General features: G+C 31.8%; 1 protein-coding gene across 3 annotated transcripts in view; it reads right to left on the bottom strand.

Moving 5' to 3' along the window:
• Positions 1–19156, bottom strand: part of Ccser1 (coiled-coil serine rich protein 1) — a 988234-nt gene that overhangs the window by 904338 nt on the left and 64740 nt on the right. For all 3 annotated transcript variants that reach the window (XM_048813620.1, XM_048813621.1, XM_015484557.2), the window contains exon 3: positions 18470–18563. In XM_048813620.1, the coding sequence (XP_048669577.1) occupies positions 18470–18563 (94 nt within the window). The remainder of the gene's footprint in view (positions 1–18469; positions 18564–19156) is intronic.

Genomic DNA, 19156 nt, shown 5'->3' with positions numbered 1-19156 from the left:
ACAGGGAAATGGTTGGCATTAGAGCAGATTATGCTAAGTGAAGCTAGCCAATCCCTAAAAAACAAATGCCAAATGTCTTCTTTGATATAAGGTGAGTAACTAAGAAAAGATTGGATGGTCTTTATGCTGCAGTGACAGTACACTTGCCATCACTCTTAGATTAAGGGACTACCATCAGATTTGTGTATGTGAAGGTAGAGTCAAGTTCACTGGAAAGATTAAGAAGAAGGGCTTTGGTTTTCTGAAGTTTTTCTTTGTTTCTGTTTTTTTGCTTGTTTGTTAGTTTAAGAAACTCTTTCAAATAACTCATGAAAATCAGCTATACAACATTTACTTTACCAGTTTAGCTTAGAGACCTGCTCTCTAAAGGCAGAGTGCTTATCTGATGACTCTCTTATGCTCTTCATCCAGTGGTATCCATTCCTTTGAAAATTACTCAAATTCTTAAGATTCCAGTCCATTTCTTTCTTTATTTGCTCATTTATTTCACTGGAGAATAAGATTAGGTTTTGGGGTGAACTTAACGTGGTATGTATGTATAAACTAGAAAACAATCTTCCTTTGGCACAAGTGAGGATCAAAAAAGAAACATAAATCTTTTATTCACCTAAATAAGCTGAGCCTGCTACAAAATTAAAAACAAGTCAGAGTTAATCTTTTAAAACTTTGGTGTTTTGCCTGAAAACATCCTGTTCAAGGGTTCTTGATCTCAATTTTATATCAATCTTTCACCCATCCATTCCCCCTAGGTATTTTAAATTATTAAAAATTGAAAATTAAAGAAATCTTTCCTTAAGACAGCAGTATAGAGATTCAGTTAAAATTCCATAAACATAATTCCTTTAAATTAAAACAAACTTCAGGAGAACTGTTTCAGTATTTTTACTTCTAATGTGGTTTCAAAATTTTCTTCTCCCTTTTCTTCTACAAAACAGAGATCATCTTTACTTGACACCATTTAACCTAGCATACTTTTAGATCTATGCATATAATAAAGCATAAAATTTTGCCTTTCATTTCAATGAGATTATTATTATATGAGATCCACTTGGGTTTCAGTTATTATTTAAATGTGTTTTCAGGTATTGTTTAAACCTGTTGTCATTATCATAGAAGTTTTGAAAAAAAATCCTCAAATTCGTTACTAGCTCAGGTGAACATCTTTTCAATGAAGTTCTCAAAAAGAAATGTTACAGATACAAACATCACCTTTTTTTGCATTGGTCATTAAACACACACACACACACACACACACACAAGACACACTGGTTAATTAAATTCCTTATAGAAAAAAGGTAAGATGCAATTCTTTTTTTTTTTTTGGTACCAGGAATTGAATGAACTCAAGGGTACTCAACCACTGAGCCACATCCCCAGCCTTATTTTGTATCTTATTTAGAGACAGGGTCTCACTGAGCTGTTTAGTGCCTCACTTTTGCTGAGTCTGACTTTGAACTAGGGATCCTCCTGCCTCAGCCTCCTGAGCCACTGGGATTATTGGTGTGCACTACCACGCCTGGCCAGAAGGATGCAATTTTATAAACATAGGAAATACTTTACTGTAAAGAAAAAACAATCTTGAAAAAAAAATTGCTGTATGGCTTTGGTTTTCATAGCTGGCAAGTTTTGCTATACTTCTGAAACAGTGACATTACTGAAACATTAACCAGGATAGCTGCTAAAATATTTAAACATCCAAATTCCTGAGAGGCAGTAAGTACTGTCAATAAAATTGGAACTGGCTATGTGATGTATTTTAATTTACATATGCTTTTCAAAGATAATGTGGATTGATTTCCCTTCTGATGAATTTCACTCAGCTTGTATTAGAGATTTAAATGCATACAAACTCTGCACTTAAAAAGGCGGAGATCTCCTTGAAAATGAATTTTGACATTGTCATGAGTGATTTTTGTCTCCTTTTTTTACATTTTTTCACATTTTGTACTGTTGAGATAAATTTCTCCCTTACTGAGAATACATCTAAAATAAATTCAAATGTTAGATATAACTTGATATGTTAATACTCTCACAACTCATCAAAACTCATTTATTAGGTAAAATAAGTCCAAATTGTAACCACAATCCAAGAAGAAAATACCAAGAAGAAAATGCCAACTTCAGGCCTCTTTGAAAGTACACCAAGTATAAGGTAGAATTAAATGATAAATACTGCTAGTATTTAAATTTTCCTAATATTTGTTGAGGACCTGGATTGCATTTTTTGTAAATACCTCTTTTTCCATGGATATTCCAATTAGCTTTCAAAATTTTTTTCACGAAGAGTGAAAATTTCCCCTGATCCAACCTATCCTTGGTCTTCAGAATCAATCATACATTTTATATGCTTTCACAGAATGATGTTTGATTTTTGTTTTAATGACTAACTCATTCTCCTGTCTTACTAATTGCATCTTAGGCCCCTTAAAGGCAAACACCAGGTTTGTTTTATTTTAAGAACTATTCATGAGATTTTGTACAGACCTTTATCAATACATAATAATATCTATTGGAATGATGTGACATTTAGAATGATAATTCTAAAACGACAAAGTGTTTCTTTACTGTGACTCTACCTTTTTTTCCAACTAAAGAATTAAAAACTTAAAATGGATACACAAATACATCAAACCATATATTTTCCAAATATAAGAATAATATTGCTGCTTAAATTTTGACAAGCCACATAATTTTTATCAACTTGATATATTGTTGTTCTTTATTATCAATTTTCTACTCTACATTTTCTGAGCCATGGTCTTTATCTACTTGTGTCACTTAAAACAAACTAATCTGAACTAATTCCCATCCCTGACACTACACCAAGAGCAATTTGATATAATCTACACATAGTTTTCTGACAACATTTTCTAAATGACAGTTGTTATTTCAAGCCTCTTCCCAAATACTGTTCTACAACTGTTGAAATAAATTAAAATGGCATCATATTTTCCTGAAATCTTAAGACATATACCCTTAGTCCTTTAAATCTCATGTGATACATGATTATAAAGATTATCTAAAGATTTTTTTTACATTTTATATGTGCATATAGCTTACCCATGCAAATGCCCATCATATAATGAATTGTTAACAGATCTATGCCACCAAAACCACTTTGCATATAAGCTAATGATCCTATAATCATTCAATGATGTAAAGACTTACACAATGGTAGGGGCTGGGGTTGTGGCTCAAGGGGTAGAGTGCTCACCTAGCATGTGAGGCACTAGGTTTGATCCTCAGCAACACATAACAATAAAACAATAAAATAAAGGTATTGTGTCCACCTACAACTAAAAATAAATATAAAAAAAAGACTTACACAATGGCAATGCACTAACAAATTTTTCATCAATATTTTATTTAAGACACTCATCTATTTAAAATTGAACACTAAAGCAATATTTTAAAAGCACTATTAGTTTTTATTACACTTTACTTTTAGAACAATTAAAAATTCTCAGCAAAATTCAGAAGATAATTCTTAGAGTTACCACATCACACAAAACACACACACAACACACACACACACACACACACACACCTTTCCCTATTATTACCATCTGATAATAATATGGTACATATGTTATGATTAATGAATCAATTCTGATTCATTACTATTACCTAATGTAAGAATTGAAGAAGACCTCAGAAGATGGAAAGACATCCCATGCTCCTGGATAGGCAGAATTAATATTGTCAAAATGGCCATACTACCAAAATTGTTATACAGATTTAACATAATTCCTATTAAAATCCTGATGACATTCTTCATAAAACTAGAAAAAGCAATCATAAAATTCATTTGGAGAAAATAAGAGACCCAGAATATCCTAAGCAATCCTTAGCAAGAAGAGTGAAAAAGAGGCATCATAATACTAGACCTTAAACTATACTACAGAGCAATATTAACAAAAACAGCATGGTATTGGCACAAAAATAGAATCCACTGAAAGAGAAATTGGGAAAACTACCCCATTCACAATAGCCTCAAAAAAAAAAAAAAAAAAACCTCAAGTAAAATACATGGGAATCAATCTATCAAAAGGGGTAAAAGACCTCTTCAATGAAAACTATAGAACACTAAAGAAAGAAATTAAAAAGACTTTAGAAGATGGAAAGATGTCCCATAATCTGTTTCTTAATATATGTATCCTTTATTCAAAATGCTGGGGATATAGATCAGTTGTAAAGCACTTGCCTTGCAAGTACAAGTCCCTGGGTTCAATCCCCAGCACCACAAAAAAAAAAAAAAAAATGGTTGAGACCAGACATATTTCAGATTTCAGAGTTTTTTGATGTTGAAATATTAATGTAGACTTTACTGGCTGAGCATCTCTAATTCAAAGATCCATTCATATTTCAGAGCATTTAAGATTTCAGATTTTCTGATTAGGGATGCTCAATTATATTTAAAAGCACATGAAGTAAAAAGAAAAAGATATTGTGTTACAAGATTAAATTTTTTGTGTGTATAATCCCCATAAATCCTTTGCCTTTTGAAAGTTTTTTCTAACTTATTTTTCAGTTGTACTTAGATATTTCATTCTTCAATATTTCCCTTCTATTGATCCTTGTTCATAGAACTTCTCCCCACAAAGCTTTATTGGGCTTTATTTCAGTAGTTCAAGTAGGACCTCCCCTACAGCCTGTCCCCCACACAGAAGTCTACAGAAATATTTCTTCTCCCAAATACAATATCTTCATTATCATTGCTTAGTACTCCATTAATCGCCAAATATTAATTCTTCAAATAGGTCAGTGGTTTTCACACTTCTTTTAGCAGTTGTACATTGCTACTTAATTAAAAAGGAGGGGGCATTCCAGACTAAGAAAACAGAACTCCCAGTTTCTCATAGGTGAGAGAGAAAGCAGTGCATTAAAGTCATTCCTCTAACGCCATCCATTCTTTGTACTGTGAAAGAGTGTTGGCCTTGCTTTAAGTTCACCAGTGTGTGACGCTTAACTTTCCTCTATGGTTTCCAATTTGCTAAACCATCTCTCTGTCTACTTTACCTTATCCAAAACCCATCTATCCTTCAAGTAAAAGCTTAAACACTACTTCCCAGGAAGGTCTTTCTTCATCACCACAATTGTTGTCTGTCAACTGCACACAGCCCTTTTCTTCATTAACAAATGTTTAAAACCAGAAATCTACATTAGAATGTATGCTATCTGGCTCATGTTTGCTACTACAATCCTCAGGCCCATAGTAAACTTCCATTAAATATTTGCTAGAAGTCAAGTTGAATATGTAGAAGTGATAAGCACTGAACCTTCAGATCTTTGTACACCCCGCTAATGAAATTGGACTTAATAATGAAGATAATGGGGGATATTGACTTTTAAATAGGTCAGTGACCAAATTCAGGTTTTTGTGTTAGCACACCTTGTGAGAGAAAATGGAGAATGGATTAGAGGAGGTTTAACTAGAGATAAAATAAGAGACAAGTATAATGTAAGGAGAGAGAGACTAGAGTATTCCTCTGGCAGCTGTTATGAGAGCCAAATTTAGAAAGTCCTGGTTTTGTTAAGAAAATGCTCTACTAAATCGTTTTGAAGATGGAGACCATGGCCTTGGAACTCAAAGTAGCCTAGGGATTTGATGTATTTGAATTATGAAAGAAAAAGGACAAACTGGCTAGAATTTGGAGAAGAATATAGCTATAGAAGAGAAAACTTGGGAATCCAGGAGAATGTATAAAATGAAACTGTTGAATATTTTACATCCTCTCTCACACCTCTGTGAATTTTCAACTGCTGTGTTCTTCCTGCTCTAAACTGATTCTTCCCATAATTGCAAAATTTGAAATTAAGTCACTGTTAACCATGCAAGGTTTTAGTTGACAGAGACATTTTGTTGGGTGGGGTAGGAAATTAAGAACCAAGAAAGGTCTGAATTTTGCATCAAAGATGACAATGGGGATAAAAAACAAAAAGGGGCATTAATGAACCCTGGAGCCAGAGAAAAGGCCCTAAAACAACAACTTGTTGTGTCAATGTTCAACTGCTAAAAGAAGTGTGAAAACCACTGAATTAGAGAAAAATGAGGATACAGAGCCAATAATAGCTTAAAAGTAGAATCAGTTCAAACTGGTTGACACCTGATTTCAAGTTTTGCAGTCTGCACCAATGTTGATGATATTCACCAAGAAAAGGAAACATGAAGAGCAAAAACAAAGCTACAGACAGGTAGAGTAGGTTGATTTCAGAGGAATTAAATCTAATGCATATAACTGATATCAGATGAAATTGCTAGCAGGTTATTAAATACACATATCTACCTAAGGAGAAAGACTGGACTGTGAGTTAACTTTAGAGAAAATAATTCTAAGTGACAGTCGAAAAATTGCCTTTCCTAGTTCCACAGAGGATTTAAAATGTAGCATATGTATCAGACAGGTACAGTGGCAAACACCTGTAATTCCAGAGGCTCGGAAGGCTGAGGTAGGAAGATCACAAGTTCAAGGCCATCCTCAGCAATTTTTAGAGACCCTGAGCAACTTAGAGAGACCCTGTCTCAAAATAAAGATGTAAAAGGTATTAGGATATGGCTCAGTGGTTAAGTGCCCCTGGGTTCAATCTTGGTACCAAAAATAAATACATAAATGGGCAATATCAGAAAATAATGTAATTCTTAGTACAAGAAACTTATCTCCAATAGAATATTTTCTTTTGTTTTTGTTTATTTGTGGGTTTTTTTGGGGGGATGGGGGCTATCAGGGATAGAACTCAGGGGCACTTGATCACTGAGCCATGTCCCCAGCCCTATTTTGTATTTTATTTAGAGACAGAGTCTCAGTGAGTGCTTAGTGCTTCAAAGTTGCTGAGGTTGGCTGTGAACTCATGATCCTCCTCCCTCAGCCTCCTGAGCCACTGGGATTACAGCCGTGCACCACCATGCCTGGCTTCCAGTAGACTATCTTTTATATATCATGATAATAAAGACTATAGTATGTAAGACTAGGACAAAATTATGCACATATAAATGCAGGGATAGGCATCAAAAAATGTAAGCAATGCATACATATGGACAAATATGGGTATCATACAGGATACTTATATACTAAAGATTAAACATATTTTGCTTATAAAAATGAGACAAAAAGCAAAAATGATCCTATCAAGGGTTTCTAATCAGAAATGGGTGCTTTTCTGGGTTTTCTAAATGGAAGGGTCTGAGGCAAAAATATATGTGTTAATATTTCACTCCTACTATTCTCTAAGAATCCTATTTTCTTATGTGGTATATATGATATTATATATACATTATATATAATATGTATTGCATTACAAATGTATATATTTGGTCTAAGATAGTTTTACTTTCAAGATACACATATTGTGTAGTTATTTAAAATAATTCTGCCAATCAATGCTAAATCACCTTTGTTAGATCATCATGGGTTGACTGACTTCCTTTATCTGGTGGTATAAGTTTTAAATTTTTATTCAATAAATATATTGTTCTACAAATTTTTTTGTGGTTGCAAAAGAATCAAATAAAAGCAATCATTTTCAAATCTATAGGCATTTCAGTCAAAGTAGTTGTCAAAGATATAAGCTATTAGGTTGAAAGCTGTACTCTATAAATAAAATTATGGTAAGTGAAATAAGTGGTGGAGTACTTGCCTAGCAAGTGTGAGGTGCTGGGTTTGCTCCTTTCTAATTAATATTATTGATTATTAGCTTTTATAATAGTTAACAGGTTTTGCAAACTTATAACACTACGGAGGTCATATATGTTACCTAAAAGGGCCTACTTAGGCCTCAGAAGATTCCACAAATAAAAGACTACTGGCCAGAGTCCATGGCTAGTAAGAGTAATATGTGAATTATTTACTTTGTAAGCCAAAGTATTATATAAATGCAAGGAGTTGTTGCACTTAAGACAAATTAACTTGTAAAATTTTTAGCGAGTCAATTGTTAACTCTAAAATTTAATTTCTTTGTATAATTTCTAGCAAGTCAATTGTTATCTCTAAAATTTAATTTCTTTGAATGTGTGGCTTCATCTCTAAAGTCCCTTCTACTATCTCATTTGATTAGGCTTTTTCATATTTTTAGCTAGTAGTTCCTTCCATGATTATAAGCTGTTAGCCTTCAGTAATAAATAAAATTGATCAAATCAAGGATAGTAAAATGTGAATCTTCAGTTCATTGAAATACATTATCAAAAACAACTACCTGGTAAAATTGGTTATGACTACTATTTCCATTTTCACTAAAATATTTTACCATAAACAATACATGTTTCAAAAATTTTCTGATCTTTGAGTGTTGTACATGAGGAGTAGGCATAAATTACTATTGGTGCCAAGATAAAAAATGGTCCACATCTTCCAGTGCACATCAGTGATATTTAATACATAGATAAAAATCTCACAGGGAGTGAAACAAAGGATACTTCCCAAATCATCACCTTAAAAGGTAGATTAATTTACAATGATAGGATGATTCAACTTATCACTGAGAAAATGTTCCTATATAACTGTCATTTTGAGGTGCTGAGAATATTCTATACTTGGGGAAAAAATGTTAGAACACATTAATCTAGGAGTGACTTATTCTTTTCATCTAAACCTTTTTCAGACAATCCATTCAGTCCTAGGCTGAAGATGTTTCTGTGATCTCACAGGAGGAATCCTGCCCAACACAAACTATCAGGAAGAGGTTTAGTTTAAAGAAGCCCATATCTGGTTTTGTGAGCTCTTCCATGTAGCACTGGGGTCTATTGTCTGGTTTAATCTAGCTTTCCTGGTACTGGTTGAGAAGTAGACACAAGTCCTGATCATACATAATCCTTCTATTATTAGTATTTTGTGTTTGGTATATAATGGATCACCAGTGTCATAAATGATGTGACTCAGCTGCTACCCCATATAGGGTCATTTGACAGAGAGAAGACTGACTTTTAGGGATGTTTAAGATAACCACCCCAGAAACTTCATAGGTCATTTTGACCACTCAAATGGGAGTGAGCATCTGCCATGTCCATGCTGCCATTTAAAAAGGTTTATTCTGCTTCCCTCGGTGGGAAGACCCAGGGCTAAAATCACTGCACCCAAATAGTTGACTCTCACATAAACATTACATTTCCATTTCACTGTCTTTGGCATAAACTAAGGATTCCAAATTATTAATTTTCATTACAGGACTTTCCCCAAGAACCTTTCAGTTCTTCAATAGAAAGTATCAACAATGCATGCCCTAGGAACATTAAACCCTTCATGTTAAAATCCTCACCTTGCTGCTCCCACCAGTCCCACAACCATAAACTGTTAAAACATGATCCTTGCCTAATCTCAGTCAAGCCCCCAAATTAAAGGACTTGCCTTAAGTCATTTTCAAATTCTCCAGTACATTCTACCTTGTTCTTTCACTTCCAAAACCGTACCAGAGTTCAGCAGTGCTAGCATCTTCCTTTCATCTCACTAAACAATAAACTGAACACTGTCTCGTCAAAAGGTTGGAACTTAGTATTTGAGACTAACATCATGGCATCAATCAGATTTACTTACATTCCACTCTCCAGACCAATCTTTACCTTATTTCAATTATCATAGCTCACCAAAATGCATGGGTATAGAAAAGGTGGTTTGATAAGAGATAACCAATAGATTCCAGTGCAAACTTTTGAATTTTTTAATAAGACGGAGAATCAAAAAATAAGTAAAAGGGTCAAGATGCTTCTATAGCACCTGATAAAATTATGCTATTAAAGAAATAGAAAGTCTGCAATTGTATTTAGTGAGTACAATTACAACTTAATTTGTTGTAATAGTATGAATGTTCATTATTATTCCTTCTTTTTATGCCTCAGGCACTATGGAAATTATGTTTCATGTAAGTGGTTATTTTTCTTATTGGTGATCAATTTTAAGTGCATAAATATTCTGTTTCTTCAGAAGAAACACCAGCATTTGCTTTCTTAATTACTTGTTCATTTTGATAGTGACAGCTGATGCTTCTGGCATTATTCAAGCAATTGTATGGGGATGTCACCACATAATTGTAAGAGGCCACAAAATTTTATATGGAGACACATATTTTCTTTCTAATTGCCCCAGAAAAACCATGCTGAATAAAAGAAATCTTTTGACTGTGTCCTCTGATGAACTTGGGCCATTGACTGCCCTTTTGTGAAGCACAAGAGTTTACTAGAACAGCAGGCGACAAGTAAATACTATGACTTCATTAAAATTTTTGTCACTTAATAAATATCAGATTATGTTGAAATGTATAAACCCTTTTCAACTCTAGTTGATTATATTTTGAAAACTGTTCTCTGTGAAAGCTTTCATTGTGCTAAAGCATTCCTCTTAAAATATATCAAAGCCTGAAAGGAGAAATAGCTGTAGGTACTTTTATATCAGCAAATACAAATGATTTACTCTGTTGGCAACCACTACAAAAAAATAGTAAAATAATTAATTGTCATTTTGTTTTTTAAATGGAGCTGGTAAATTTCTTATTTAAGAATCACCTCCCTATTATAAACTAACTGTATGACCTTGAACAAGGCATTTAAAACAATATTCATAAAGAACAAAAGCAGGAGAGAGCCTTTTACTTCCCAAATTCTCTTCCCATTAAGACATCATTCTGTCAAAAATTATGCCAGTTAGCACAGTGAACTGAACAATGAAAATCCTGCACCCAGGTAAATATCACCATCTTAAAGCAGGTGATAATTTTGAAATTTGAATTGGAAACAATGTTAATGAATTAATCAATTGTTAATTTCGTGAATTGGTCAAGCAACAATAGAAAATAAGCTAAAACTGTTACAACTTTAAATTATTTATCCTGAAATATAATTCTGGCAATTGTATAGTCTTGTGTTTAAGTAAAATGGTCCTGATACTTTCCATCAGTAGAGCATATCTGACTGCTTTTTGAGGATGGGAATTAGCAAACTTTCACATGGCTAGCCTTGTGTTGTCTGCAAGAACTTGGGGAATGAATATGGGGGAAAGTAGAGCATATAAAAACTAATCTAAAGTCTCTATAAATTTTTGCTGTCTGAACCCTCCTTACAAAATGATACTTTGTGGAAAGCTAACATTTATGAAGGAGAATTTTTCCCATTTAATATATTAAAAATAAACAAAATTTAGATAGATATATCTCCAAAGGAAATTTTACAGATTTCCATTTTACCAGTTTGCAGAAGTTACTTATTCTTGATGATTCAGAGCTATCATAAGAACTCTTAAGAATCAATAGAGTCATACACTGCCACAGAGTAAAACCTCCTTCCCTGCTGATATGGATAGAGATGTTTTTGTTTCTGTATTAAATGACCCCACACTGTTCTGCTTTATGACTTTGTCAACTTTTCAAAGCCTTCCTCCTTTTCCCTTGCTTTTTGGAGAACAGTCCATATTTTTTAACCAGAGTCAGCATGCCTACATCATTAGAACAACTTCTCTTCTTCTAATATATAACTATGATTTTCAGTGACCTTGGAAAATATATAACCCAATATATTAGAATTGTAGATAAAATTAGATGCACCAAGGTCTGAAAAGAATGAAGAGAACCTGTCATGTAATGTTAAGATCTGAGTTAAAATTGGCTAAATGATTTTTTTAGCCAAAGAATATTTGCTTCCTCCACTATACCTGGGATATATTAATACCTATTTCAGAGAGTTACTGTGATAATTTGACGAGATAACGGTATTTGAAATACCTTGTAAACCATAAAGTTGAGTACAGATTCATGGAAGGGTTATTGTTATCATCATTAGAACAAGATTGCCATCTAATGGCAATCAAGCAGATAACGGGTACTCTAACCTCTTTAAAACAAAAATAAAGAGTAACAAAATCAACTGATGAAAATTTGTGTCACAATGGCAACTTTACACAAAACTGATAAAAATTTGTGTCACAATGGCAACTTTACTATAGTTCTATGAAAACAACACACTCTTTGGTTAAAAAAAATGGCTAATCTAATACAAGTGCTCCTTCTAGTAACTCAACATCATAGAGAGATTTCTATAGCAGAATTAGTAAGTAGGTAGCAGAGTTACAAAAGATAATTTAAAAAAAAACATGTATGCCCTATAATCATCGACAAAAAACAATGCTTTTCTGATGCTTTTCTGAGTCTATATTCCTGCATCTACAATGAGAATAGTACTTCCTGAAAAATTTTTTATGAGGATTAAATGAGATAATCCAAAGTGCTTATAAATTATAATTTAAAGCGAAAACAGAACTAAGTGCCTCCATCAGTGCTCTGCATAATGTAGGTGCTTCAATGAATAAATATAACTTAATTTCAGCTTCTTGTCTGGAATCAAAGACAAACATAATTAAGTGATTTTGTAACTGAAAAAGTTACTAGCAAAAAGAATCACTTTGAAACAAAAGCTTCAAGTGTACTTCTGATTTTAAAGTTCTACATGAATTAATTTTATTAGTCCAGAGAATCATAATGATTAAACACAAAACCTCAGTCAGAAAACACTTTGAGTCTGGCTGGTTCATCTATTGCCTGAAATCCCTTGTCACTCAAAGTACCAATTTTCTCAAATGTGAAAGAAATCTGATTTACCTTATTGAATTGCTACCTAGACTCAACAAAGGTTATTTATCATGCTATTATTTTATTTGTATGCAATAATGTTATAAGTTTGTTAGTAAATAATGATCAAATTTAAATGCATGTGAGATTGCATTTTATTCTTACAATATAATAGCATGAGTATCTAAAAACGTGGTTAGATTTTCAACAGAGGCTGGAAAGAATAATAAAATTGTCAGGATCAGGTTCTTATTAATCCTTAGCTGATTATATTTTATCATGTATATTTTTAAAATCAGTACAAGACATCATATGCTACACATGAGACTGAATATTCTAATATGCTTTCACTTATTATTTCTCCAAAAAATACATGAGCTAGACACTACTATTACCCCACTTGCTGATGAAGAAATGGAAGCTAAGAGATTGGATTATTTGTTCCATATTACACAATATGTTTGGTAAATGAGATTTGTCTACTTCCAGTATCTACATTTCTAACCTCTACGTTGTATCTCCCAAATTAAGTGGCATACATTTCAGAGCTTTGCCCAATCAGATTGAAACCAGCTTGTACAGACTCTTTCTGACTGAGACATATCAGAGCTTGTAGAAACTTACAGCTGATTGGTACAATTTTCCCTGTGTGAGTGTTGCAATTCTTTGTACATTACTATTCATATTAGCAAAACCACTAGGGTTTCATTTCTGCTCTGCTGTGCTATTATCCATTAAAAATTAATAACTAAAATTACCTTCTTAATTAATAGGCGCAGAAGGAGTTCCTAACTCACTGAAGAATTTTTGTAATGCTTGTTCATCAAACTCAAAATAATTTAGCAACTACCTAATTAATTCCTAATTGATATCATTGGGCCATTACTTCCCCATTTGCATTTGGACATATACCAAGAGATAATGCTCTAGGTGTTTTTAGATGCAATATCCAAAATAAACAACAAAAACAATGTAAGATTTCCTCACTCTATCATCCAAATTACCATACATTCTTTTCCCCAAAGAACACTAAATAAGTGAAATATATTTTCAAATACGTAAATCATCTGCAAATGGTAAAGATCAAATTTAATGCATAGAAACACCTCAGTTTCCCTTTGAAAATAATGATTTGGGGTAGTAACTTCTTAAGGTATTTAAAACAGAAACTTATTCTTTCTCAGGGATATTATTATTTCAAATATGTTGTAGTAATTTGGATATTTGACTAATATCTGGGAAAATATAGTTTTGCGCTTTTAGAATTGCATGGATTTTAACAAAAAAGAAATATACTACCTATTATAAGCAAAGTATCTTAATTAATTATTGAATATTTAATACTGGTAAATCACCATTTAAAATGATAGACAGAATTTACACAGTGAAATCTAAATCAAAATATATTTTAAATAATCTATAATAATGATTAAGTATTCAGAAACTAAGGACCATTTAACTAATGGCAAGACACTCTTTAACAAGGTATTAAAACTGTCAAAAATTTCATGGGACATAGCCAACTCATGGTGAGTTCCTACTGTATTCTAAGTAACTGGGAAAGTCACTTTGCATGTAAATGTGTCTGTGTCACAATTTCAGTTAGGATGATTTGAGACAGATAAGTAATTGTTGCCATTTTAGAAATGAGGAAAAAGACACTTGGAAAGATCACCTTCCAAGGTCACCATGGTATAACTGAAATTTTAATTTGGATATATCAGATTCCAAAGTGCCTCCAGTCTTTTGATATTAACTTTCAGTTTGTTTATTTGGAATGGATATTGGAGGTACAATTTTCCCTAAGAGTTATGAGATTAACTTGAAATCATCTAGGAAAAGAGCCTGGCTCATTACAGGCATTCAATTTCCTTCCCATTGACTTATTTTTTTTTCCTTTTTTCTAAACATGCTTATCAAGATTTAATGGCTATGCAAATACACCATATATATTTAAGGCACACCATTTGATAAATTTTGACACAAGTATACAGAATAAAGATAATCAACATAGTCAATACTCTCACATTTACTCATTATGTTGTCCATTTGTAGTCTCTTCATGCCCTCCTTTGCAATCCTAGCAACCACTGCTTTGCTTTCTGTCACTGGAGTTTAGTTTTCATTTTTAAATTTTTCTACAAAAGGAATCTCACAGAATTTACACTTTTGGTCTGGCTCTGTTCATGTAGCGTGATTATTTTGCAGTTTGTCCATGTTGTTGTATGTGTCAAAACTTCTTTTGTTTCCTATGCAAGTTATATCATTATATTATCATATAGATATAGCACAATTTGTTCACTCTGACCATCAGCTTATTTTTTTTTAATTTTAAAATACTTAAATGACAAAGATTGAATACATAGAGAATATACAATAAGAATTATATACATACATATTATGCAATGATTGTAACAATCAAATTAATTAACATACCCACCATCACCCATAGTGTATGTTAGATGCCCAGAACTTGTCAATTTAATAACTGAATGTTTGTGTCCTTGGATCAACACCTCCCCATTTCCCTTACCCCCATCCCTTAATAACCACCAATGAATTCCCATCCATTTGGATCACAAACTACTGAATGCTCATGTTTATATACAATCTACCCCTGGCAGTAAAGGGAGCCAAGGTAAGAATAGAGAGACATTATTTTTTTAGAAAAATTTGTTCCATCTTTCCTTTTAACTCATTTGATCAATTATGATGCTTCACTGGCGTATTATCAAAATGTATATTTACCATCAGCTTATACCACTATGAAGGTAATAGTGGGAAAAGCCTATATAGAAATATGATCATATTCTAGCTCACTGTGTAACAGATATTGAAAGATTAAGTATTCCAAAACCAAAACCTAAATTCATATTTAGGATATGCATTGTTTGATATTTTACCATATTTTTGATAACATTCATTTGCAGAAAAGTCATCTTATTCAGTTGTCCAAGGATTTCATTTTACCCAGTTAATTTCAGAGGATTCATTGGTTAACATTACACATTCTATTAAGCTTTCAAACAAGCAACCCATACCTTGAAATTGACTCAGGAAATTAATAGAATTTCTTATGCCACTTTTATTCTTTAAAGTACGTGAACAAACTACATAGCATTATTATTAGTTTTTGTAAAGGAAATTCAAAATTTAAAGAGGTTAAGTTTTGTCCCAAAGCACATACATTTAGTTAAGACTTCAGATTTGCAAATCATTCTTTGGGCTTCATTCTGACTGGCAACCAAATATAACTGAAATTGTTATATTATTGGTACTTTTTTCAATTATTTTAATTGTTTATGAAAATATTCAAAAACACACAAAATAGAATATTTTATTTCATGAAACTCTAACTCTATGAGTTCCTCCTACTTCCATGCACCCATTACCCAATTTTGATCATTTTCAACAATTTCTTAACTTAGTTTCTTCTATTCTTTTGCCCACACTTGTTGGTAAAGCAAATCCCAGACACCATATTGTTTCAACTACCTACAACTCTCAAGTTTTCCTTAATAAACCTAAACAAAATATCATTACAACAAATAAACTATAACTTACTGTATAAATTAACAAAATAAAATATAATCCTATAACTCACTCAAATCTAAAAGTTCTGATTAACTCAGAATTTTAAAATATTTTTTGCTATTGTAACTTAAGTGATACATAAAAACATAAAAAAATTACATATTTATAGAGCACCCTATGCTGTCCTAATACATGTATATATGTGTAATTTATAAGTCAGATTAAAATATATTCTTTGAATATATTTTAAAATGAGTATACCAACAAGGAAGTTCCACTGCATTTAGCTTTTTTAAATATATGGCTGTCTTCCCTCCCCTATCATCAGGTCAGTTATCTGTCAAATAAATCACACTATTTATCCTATAGAATTCCTTGGTTACCTATTGACAATCTTCTGACATTTAACAATTTCTGTCCACTCATACCATTACTTCCTAAAAATCATGGTTCCATCTAAATTTTTTTAAATCCCAAATTAACTGGGCATAATAGTACATGCCTGTGACTAGGGAGGCTGATGCAAAAGAATCAAAAGTTTGAGGTCAACCTCAGGAAATTAGTGAGGTCCCAAACAACTCAGCAAGACTGCATCTCAAAATAAAAAAAATAAAAAGGGCTGGGGATGTAGCTCAGTGGTAAGATGTCCATTGGTTCAATTACCAATTTCAGAAAAAAAAAAGGACTAAAAATCCCAAATTAGCAAAATTCAGTTATATTCTTGTTCTTTACAAAAAATTAAATACCTTTAAAATTATGAGATTTGTTTCTGATCTGTTGTCATATTGTCAGAAAAATCCTCACTCATTTTCTTGGAGACTTTAGTAGTTATGGGATTGGGAATGAAGATTCAGCAAAACACCAAGAGGAAGAAAATATCTATTTATTACACTTAAGTGATGTTTAGGGGATTGAATAATATACACATTGACAATTTATTCCATCATCATAAAGCTCAACATCAAGAATCATTCTTATAATGCAATAGCAGGATGGACACCTCTCATTCCTTTTAATGACTCTTAAGTATAATATTGTATATTTAGTAAGTGTTCTATTGATGAAAATTTGAGGTGTCCTAATATTTGCTATCACAAGTATTTTAATGCATAAGCACATATTCTGTATTTTCTCAGTATCATAGGATCACAAATATAGAAACTGCATAGTTGAATCTAAAGGTAAATGCAAACTAGATATTTAAAAAAAGTACAATTCTTGAGACAAATACATATGAATCCCAAATTTTAGAAGCTATCTAGGTAAAAGTGAGAAAGATCTACATATATAAAAGGTTATCTATCAAATCAACTGCAAGAATAAAATTGTGAAAAATTTGTATCTTAAAATATTTTCAACAAAAAATTTTACAAACAACTTCATTTCAGATTTTAGTCTAACATACAGTGTAAAAAAATGTAAGTATCACTATTAACATATTTTGGAAATAGTTAATATGATTATCATCTGTGGCATAAAGACACTGCATAAACAGAAGTTCATCATAAAATGTTATAGTTAGAAACTACTGTAGAGATTATGTCTAATGCCCATTAGATAAAAATAACGATGTTATGATCCAAGAGTTTGATTTTTCTTAAAGTTATTCAGTAGAATCCAAAAATTTAAAGCTCATATTTAATAATATTTCACATGAACTTTAAAATTGACTATATTTAAGGTATTATCAGAAATAAAAAAGGAATACAAAAGTTTACCTTTGTTGTCAATATCTAAATTTGAATAATTAATTCTTATAAGCTACATGGAATAATTTGGAAATAGAAAACATGATATTTTATGCTTTAATATAAATTTGATTTTTTATGAACGTAATCGTCCCTTTAATTCATTCAACATGGATTTATTACTCACATACTACAACCCTATGTGTGTTTATGTGTTTATGAGTATGTGTTTGTGGACACTATTTGGAATTATTAATTTTGAGCCAAATATTACTACATCAGCATTAATCTGTGTAGTTATGGGGGAAAAAACAATGTCTACAATTTGGAATAGTAAATCTAGATCCACAAAACTTACATTTGGATATATAAAATAAATGAAAAGTGGGATTGTAGTTAATATTTTTACCCTAAAGTAGAAAATGTTAACTTTTTACATTGTTCAGTATTCAATTGGAATTCTTTTCTTTGACAAGAATCTTATTTTATAGTTGTTTTCCTATTTTATAAATTTCTTCCAACCAGATCAAGGTTTCCATAATGAACTTCAAAAATTATAAACCCATAGTACATTTTACAGTTCCCTTGCATATAAAATATAAAGGGTGATTTAAAAGACTGAATGCAGTCTCAATAATATTTAGCTTATCAGTGTAAGCTAAGTGACAAATATCAGTTATATTATGTATTTGTTCAACACTTACCTGAAGGATGAAGATTCTGTTCTTCTAAAAATTCTAAATCGAGCATTAGATCATCTTCATCTAATTCACAGGATCCCAGGTTATTTAAAACATCCTAAAAGAAAAAGAAAACCAATAATTATAAACTGATATGCTGAGAAATGGAGGAAGTATGTACATGCAGAAGCCATGAAGCGGTAAGAACTCAAAATCTCAGAAATGAGAAGTACCCACTGCATCTCAAAAGATATTTAACTCTTAGAGACTCTAAAATTATCAGTCCAATAAAAAATTAAAAATCATTTTAAAAATTACCAATTTTCCATTTATTTTATTTTATTTTTTTAGTTGTAGATGAACACGCAGTATCTTTATTTATTATTATGTGGTGCTGAGGATTGAACCTAGTGCCTCACGCATGCGAGGCAAATGCTTTATCACTAAGCTACAGCCCCAACCCCTCCAGTTATGTTTTTTAACTGATATATATCTGTTAAAATTTATATCATTCAAATTATAATGCAATGAAAACACATATGAACAGGTGACAAACTTATCACAATATAGGAAAATATTTCTATATATTAGATATACCAAGAGTAGGGAGTTTTAAACAAACTCCAGAGATATGAAAAAGACTTTGCTGATCAAAAATTAAATATATATATATATATATATATATATATATATATATATATATATTTTAAA

The sequence above is a fragment of the Marmota marmota genome, unplaced genomic scaffold (genome assembly GCF_001458135.2).
Source record: "Marmota marmota marmota unplaced genomic scaffold, marMar, whole genome shotgun sequence".
Taxonomy (NCBI): domain Eukaryota; kingdom Metazoa; phylum Chordata; class Mammalia; order Rodentia; family Sciuridae; genus Marmota; species Marmota marmota.
Note: the sequence above shows the minus strand (reverse complement) of the source record. Positions and strands in the feature narration are given on the sequence as shown.